The sequence below is a fragment of the Rissa tridactyla genome, chromosome 2 (genome assembly GCF_028500815.1).
Source record: "Rissa tridactyla isolate bRisTri1 chromosome 2, bRisTri1.patW.cur.20221130, whole genome shotgun sequence".
Taxonomy (NCBI): Eukaryota; Metazoa; Chordata; class Aves; order Charadriiformes; family Laridae; genus Rissa; species Rissa tridactyla.
This window is the reverse complement of record NC_071467.1, coordinates 103,426,112-103,433,800: the sequence shown is the minus strand read 5'-3', so window position 1 is coordinate 103,433,800 and position 7,689 is coordinate 103,426,112. Positions and strand designations below refer to the sequence as shown.

The 7,689-nt window shown below is 39.5% G+C and overlaps 1 protein-coding gene across 1 annotated transcript in view; it reads right to left on the bottom strand.

The window, feature by feature from the left end:
• Positions 1–4,350: 4,350 nt before the first annotated feature.
• The window catches only part of SALL3 (spalt like transcription factor 3), a 20,668-nt gene continuing 17,329 nt past the window's right edge, over positions 4,351–7,689 (bottom strand). The window contains exons 2-4 of the mRNA XM_054191645.1: positions 7,153–7,689; positions 6,596–6,936; positions 4,351–5,590 (exon numbers count right to left, since the gene is read on the bottom strand). The exon at positions 7,153–7,689 is cut by the window's right edge and continues 2,400 nt beyond it. Coding sequence (XP_054047620.1) covers positions 5,159–5,590; positions 6,596–6,936; positions 7,153–7,689 — 1,310 coding nt within the window. The 3' untranslated portion in view covers positions 4,351–5,158. The remainder of the gene's footprint in view (positions 5,591–6,595; positions 6,937–7,152) is intronic.

Genomic DNA, 7,689 nt, shown 5'->3' with positions numbered 1-7,689 from the left:
TTACTGATGCGGCAACTCATCCCAATACTACAAGGTGCTAGCTGACTCTGCAAGGGGGAGTTCACTCCCTGATTCCCAGAGGCCCCACAACTATGTAATACTAAAGCAGAATCAGAGTCTAATTAGCGATTTGCCCACAACCCTAAAATATGTCAGTGGTACAGCACGAAGCTGTTGGCTTTCACATTTGTCACTTTGTCAATTGATTGAGACATTCTCTCCTCTTAAAAATAAAATACTATACATTGGTGCTGTGACATGCACAAACGTGTATTTTTCTTTTCATAAATCTGCTGATACCTTTAAGATCTGCAAAAGGAAGGCATTTCCCTGGGAATGCCTACCTTGCGTAGCAGAGCCATAGCAAGATTCTCACATTCTTCTACTTAAAGTTCCAGGTTCTTTTACGCATTTATGTGAAAAAGGACTGATTACTCATATGATGACATCAAATTCTATCTTAAGGGGCCCAGTCATCTTTTTGATTCAGCTTTCAGGACCTCCTTTAAAACTGGGATGATCCTGTGGTATATACTAAAATATATGTATTCTCTTTTCCCTCTTTTTAAAAATAAAGCCCAGAATGCTTTTGCCTAAACGTATTTTTAATATACTATATATCTAGCTGTTGTTTTGATGACATGTAAAGTAAAGCAAGACATCTGAACCTGGAAGCAGTCCCTCTTGCACCAGTATAAACCTGGAGCATCTCCACTGAAGCCCATGGAGTTTCCAGTGGTGTAAAAGCAGGCGCAGTGAAGTTAGCATCAGGACTTCCATCCTCCTGACCATCTGGCTGCCTTACACCAGCAACGCTAGCAAACTTCATGCCTTCATCATGCAGACAAACGGCATGTTTGTTTGTTAGCAAATCCTGTGAGCTACGCACATACCTGATCACATCACTGATGACTTCATCTTTCGTTACGCTAGTGTTACACATAGATGTAAAAAAGAGGCAGCTCTTTGACTTCTGCAGAATTAGAGAAAAAGGAAAAAAAATAAAACACAGTATCTTCCAAACGACAGAGTACGTGCAGAGAAGTGAATTAAAGGCAAGACAAATACAGCACAAATGCAGCTTTAGAAAAAACAAAGTATTTGCCAAGATAGAAAAGACAAAATAGGTAAAGGAACAGATTGAGGGCTAATATACAAAAAAAAGGGAAAAAAAAAAAGGTCAAAAAAGTACTTATGTCAGTCATTTGCCATAAATGCTCTCTTTCTAATAACTCATGGAAAAAATATAAATGAAGATATTGAAAGCCTTGCTGGAATTTTCATGTTGTAAAATAACCCTCCCCTCAAAAAAATCATAACCTGCAATTTTTCTCATTTATACAGAGTTCCTACATGGCTCTATTTTTAAACATCTGAAATTCAGCAGACTTTGACCATTTTTATCTGTGTAGCACATTTTATTATTTAATGTCTTCCTATAATAAAAAAAATAACCCATACATATTTAAAAATAGATACCATTCTGCTTTCATCCTTTTTTTTGGGGGGGGGGAGAGGGGGGAGAGGAGGGGAAGGCGGGTAATTTTCCTCTTGTGTTTTGAACAGAACCATAACTATCAGTGCTCCTTTGCTTTCCTTCTCTTTTGCATATCATGTTTTCTCTCAGCAAGGCTCAGCGATGGGCGTGCAGGAACACAAGCACAAACCTATTGTTGAGTCATCAGAGGAAACGCGTACCTTCTTTGGGTAGGTCTTATAAAACAGAGTATCTTCATAACAAGGCCACTGAAAGATTATTGATACAGATTTTTCTCTTTTATTTATCTTTTGTCCGTTTTAAATGCAGCAGGCATTCATCACCGGATTATAACAGCTTGAAGGTTACTCAAACATACAGCTTTTTTGCAGGAGATACTTAATCACATGCCTAACCTTAAGAATGTAAATACTTTCATTTGAATCAACGTGAAAAAATAATCTGGTTAAAGTTAGACATGCTTTGATAATGTAGGGTCTTGCAAAAAAAGAAACAAAGCCATGGGTTTAAACATACAGGTTATGTCATTTGGAATGAACGGATGCGAGTTGTCAGTTTTTTTCTTTTTTTTTTTTTATTTCATTTTTTTTTATTTTAGAATTTGAACTGCTCCTGATAAATTTGTTCCCAAATTTTATCATGCAGTGTATCGTGAATATTAGGCAGACGTTTAAACAACACGAAAAGGAGGCTTTTTTGGTATACAGTACATGATAAGTGTTCAGAAAGCAGTCAATTTGAAACAGTACTCCTTCCAAAGGCTGTCTTCCCCCCTCCAAAATGTTGGGTTTTTTTCTACTGTCTTGCGAGAAATGCTCTTACGATTTATTTTCATTGGAAAAGAGACTTTAATAATTCTACCCCTTTGCACTGTTAATATATATTAGAATAGCATTTGATTATAAGGTGTCGACCTTATTCTGATTTTCAGATGCGACGATTAGAAGTCATTGACACCAATCTACCACAAGTGACCTTAGTCTCGTATCTTGCTCTGTTATTAGAATAATCAAGGAACGCAATTCAGAAATAATGTTACATCCTGCATTTTATTCAATTCCATATGACAAAAATAGTAACCTAGACTAAGACATCCATTTCAATCAGTAGATGTGTCAAGCCAACAAGATTTAATAATAAAAAATATTGGATCTAGGTAACAATTCCCAGCTGGTTCAGGAAGGCTCCTAGCCCTACATGGTATCACAGTATAAAAATAGTGTCTCTCTTCACCATGCAGAGAGGAATGACCTAACCCTGAATACAAAATGGGGTCAGTCTTACTGTACCATCATCAACCATCTTATTTACAACACTTTACATCTTTTTTCTTTTTTCCTTTTTCACTTTTTCTTCTCTTTTTTTTCTTTTTTTTTTTTTTTTTAAGTTATACACATCCTTTAGGGAATAGAGATAACACTACATGGTACCAAATACTAACAAAAAAAATAAGTCACACCAAAATGACACAGATAAATAAAAACATTCAATTGCTGAAATACAGCAACATTAAGCCACCTCAGTTTTCTTTTTTCCAACGCTTGGTAACACCCCTAACCACCGACACACTGTGGCAAAAAAAGATGTTATATTGTAGAGGTGTTACAGATATATAATTTTTGCTTATATATAGATATATATATCTATATATCTCTATCTCATCACTGTAGAAAATGGAGCCGTAGAGTTCATTGTTCATTTCCAGTAGAAACAAACAGCTAGTAAGTCTTTGAACCTCTTTTCACTCCATTACATGATGGCAGAAACAGTCCATCCTCTTACAGTAATGGTTTCTGTTGTATAAGAAAGATTGTCCTATTTTTCAGTCTCAACTGAGAAGACCTCACTGTCTGGTTCGTTCTTCAGGGGCATAAAACTGCTTGCGCTGTTACCCAGCTACCCATAATGTCCCTCAAGCAATCCTGCTGGACGGAAGTTCATAGTGTCAACTCCACCACGCTTGTAATGCACAAAAATGAGGTAGTACACAAAACGTTTACTGTTCAAGTTTTGATTAAGCCCCCGTCTCCTCAGCATCCCCAGCCTAGCTTATGAGTGGAACCATTCCCTTTCTTTACTCAGTGTAATTTAAACAATGCAATCAACATAAAATTATATTTGATTAATCAGAGTACATTGTGCTTTGGAGCAATCTGAGAAGATAATCAGCAAGAGTTGGAAATAAATACAGAATATTTGTATGTTACTACTGCTCATGCTGCCCAAAAGTTATTATTTTGTTCCTGTGTTATTAGGCAGTCGACATCTTTCTCGTGGGTATGTGTGAAAGAGACAGAACAGATTACAGTAAAATTAAACCTACACAATGTTCTCCTTCCTCTATCCTAGGCTCGTATTAATATCACACTCCTAAGATAAATGTATCAGAATTCTGTCGGGGATGGTCACGCTTTTAAGTGGGCTTTGTAGAAAAGTTCAATGAATCATTTCCATTTAAGAAATGGCAGGCCCCATATTTCCTAAGGATCTGACAGTTCTCTGCGGCTTTTCTGCTTAGTTAATAGAGATCTCTCATTGTTTGACCTTAAAACAAAACAAGAAACTGCAACAGGGTTCTCCTTATTCCTTAAGTCAAAGTACTATTTATAAAATAGTTTACATCTTTGTTCAGTTTCAAATTATAGACAAACCTCCCTAATACAAAATACTAAAAGTGCAATAGTATAAATTAAGAGTTTGCAACCACATTATACAAACATTACCTTTTTATTGTACAGCTTTGATAACACGGAGTATTTACTCACAACTATTTATAATGTTGTGAATAATTTATGGTGCTAAGGTTTGTCTGTAACTTGTTTTCCAATCATTGAGCTAAAGTCCACACTACGTTTTCTTTTCATTTAATAGAACAACTGTCCACATAGCAGCTACAAATATTTAAATAAAAAAAGGTTTGTTACTGACAGGTACTTGCACATGAAAAGCATGCTATCTTTCCCAATAAAACTTCACAATTTTGCCTGCATTGAAATAGACCACTTATTCATAGTAAAACAAAACTTGCTTTAAAAAAAAAAAAAGAAAAGAAAAGAAAAATCACATAGCCAGATGTATTTTGCAGTACAAAAGCTTCATTTAAGTTTGGGGCTAGTATATTGTCTGTTACCCGCATAATCTTAACATTATAAATACTACAGACAAGGATACTGTAATAATACACAGCATTGGGGTACTAAATCCCTTATTTAAGATTAAGATTCCTAAAAACATAGTCCAAGTTGCTAACTAATTTGAACAAAATCAGCAAATAAGTGTGACAGGATGCCGTAACGAAGCCCCCCTTTCTCAGGTGATAGTAAGTTTTGTAAGAAGCAAAGTGGACGCAGACTAGCCTCTTTCTGGCTCTAATGAAGTCATCCCATGATTTGTCTGTTTGTTTGTTTGTTTTCTGTTAAATTAAAAGGTTTCAAAGTTCTCAGTAACAAGTCAAACTCACTGTTGAAAGAAGTACCATGCAGATCTTGCAAGACAACTTTTCAGCAGCCACAAAGTTATGTATTTCTGCTATGGGTAAAACTTAAAAGGGAACCTATGCACTTAGGTCAGGAAACTAATGCTTAGCTTCAAAAGCTGTACATGGAACAGGACAAGTGTTGTGTCGAGTAGCGGTCCAACAGTTATTCGGAATGAATGTTTTTAATTTATGCCAATCTCTTTATTATCCTCAATAAATCTGGTGAATGGACGACTGGCTCCCGTTTCAGAACTTGCTTTGTCCAGACCGACAATGGGAGGGCTGCTGCCCGTGCGAGCTTTGTCCATGCCACCGGTAAGGTTACTTAGAGGCGGGATGGCACCTCCGCCTAGACTTACTGGGAGCTGGGGAATGCCTCCATTCTGTATGACAGAAATCTCATTGTTCTTCATGGCAAGTCCGTTAGTGATAGCCGCAGCGTATTGGTTCCAAAAATTGGGGTCAACGTTCATGGCCCGAGCCGCCAAATCCTTCTGGAACATCTCGGAGAACTTGAGCGCGTCGCCACCGAGCAGAGCCATCGGGTTTTCCACAGAGAGGCGGCGGCCGCGGCGTGCGGGAGCGTTATTCCACATGTGAGTTCCCATGTGAACCTGCGGAGCAAACGGGGACAAGAAGCACCCCCAAGTTAGCACATTCTGGGGGGGTGGCTGGCCTGAAATGCTCTTACTTACAGCATTGCTTGCTTTTGAAAAAATGCCTTTTAATTCACATTGAAAACAAATCAGTTCTAGTTAAGACACAGTTCTAAGGCCCAGTCAACCTATACAAAGAAAACCCAGATCCAGAGTAATTTTTCAAGGTGCATTTGTTTCATCTCAGTGAAAACAAATGCAGCGCCGCAAGAAAAAGAGAGCACATATCTGCTTAGGTTAGACAATTTCACATGCAAGCTGGAAGTCCTCACGCGCTGCAGATTACCAAGGGTGTTACTTGTACTAGGAGATGGGCATTTTCTTCTGCCCTTCCCCTTTTTTACATATTGTCTATTTTCATAGTATTTTATCTCATATCAGAGGCATTGATTATTTTCCTAAATTTATTATTTTAAAAAAGGACATTTAAATATGTATTCCCCAGGCTGTGTCCTGATGGTTAACCAGACTGTGGGAATAGGACATGTCAGTCCTTTAGTAACGTGCTCTAAATCAGTGTGAAACAGCTTTCTAGTCTGCAATGGCTGCAAAGCCAAATAGAAAATGGAAATTTGAGAGGCACCCAAGTTGCTGAGCAAGTTCTGCATTTCTGGTTTATAGTAAGGTTATTTTGCACTGGTGGTCCACAAGAACTGCCAGAACACGTCCATCAGCTGACTGGGTGTGCCGTCACGTCTGTCAGGACAACTACAACGTGCATGCAGGTACACCTGGAACCAGTTTTAAAGTTTGCATCGTTGCACAGCCGCTTTTCAGTCCCTGTCTTCAACGCAGTGGAAGCACAGTAACGACCACTATACAGCAAGCATTTCCTTGAATCTCCCTTCTCTCCTGTCTTTGGGACAAACACTGAGCACTAAAACCTGCTGAGTTTAAGTACAGTGCCTTAAACCACACACCACCCCCCGCGCTGAGCCTTTATGGTTTTATGTGGCCTCTTACCTTAAGATTCCCCTTTGTGGTAAAAGCTCTACCACAGATTGTGCAACCAAATGGTTTTTCACCAGTATGGGTGCGCTCGTGTATCTGCAGTGCGCTTGCTGAGGAGAAGGTCTTCCCGCACGACTGACAGTTGTGCTGCTTGGGAGTCCGGCGAGGGGGGGGTGCCAGCATAGGGGTGATCCCCGGACTCATCACTGTCTGTGGTGCAGCAGGAACCTGGATTCCAGCTGGAAGCGAGGGAACCTCACCCAAAGAGATCGGCTTGCTGTGACCATTCACTTCCATTTTGATCATGGTAGGCGCTGTACTGGTGACCAGGCTAGGAGTACTTTGGCTGGGACCTAGAGTAAAGTTGGGTTCAAATAACTGAGAAGGCAGCTCTTTTAATTTGTGCGTCAGTAAGTGCTGTTTTAAATTACCCATAGTGGAACACCCACGACTGCAGACTGTACAAACAAATGGACGTTCTTTAGTATGGCTGCGGTAGTGAATTTCCAATGCACTCTTACAAGCAAAAGGCTTGCCACAGATATTACAAACAGTACTTTTAAACTTACCACGTTCTCTGTTCAGGAACAGCAGGCTAAAAGGAGCCTCCTCTTTGATGACTGGTCTTCCCGGGTTGGTGGATGTCAGATCTAATGCGCCTCCATTTTCAGTTGCGGGTGGCGGACTGTCTGGTTTTTCTGTCTTTAATTGTATCTCTTGTGGCTCTTCCTGGTTACTGAGACCTGGGGACTTTGATCGAAAACTTTCACTATTGCTATTTACAGGAGACAAAGCTTGCATGGAGGAAGAAGACTCTGACATTGCAGGGCTGCCTGCACTCTGGCTTTCGAGATCACCAACAGCTGATGAGGAGTCATTGCTCAAATGGTCGCTTTCCCCTGATCCATTTTCCATGGATTTTAAACTGGTCAGCTGCTGACAGTTCATGACAGAATCAATCATTTTCATTTGATTCTCCAAAGCAGCAATACTGGAGATCACAGAAGGTGGCGAAGAAGGACATGACCCAGAGTAAGATATAAGGGGTTTGGATGAGTCACTTGCCGTGTCCTTTAGCTCCGGGTCCTCTTCCATAGAATTTTCAT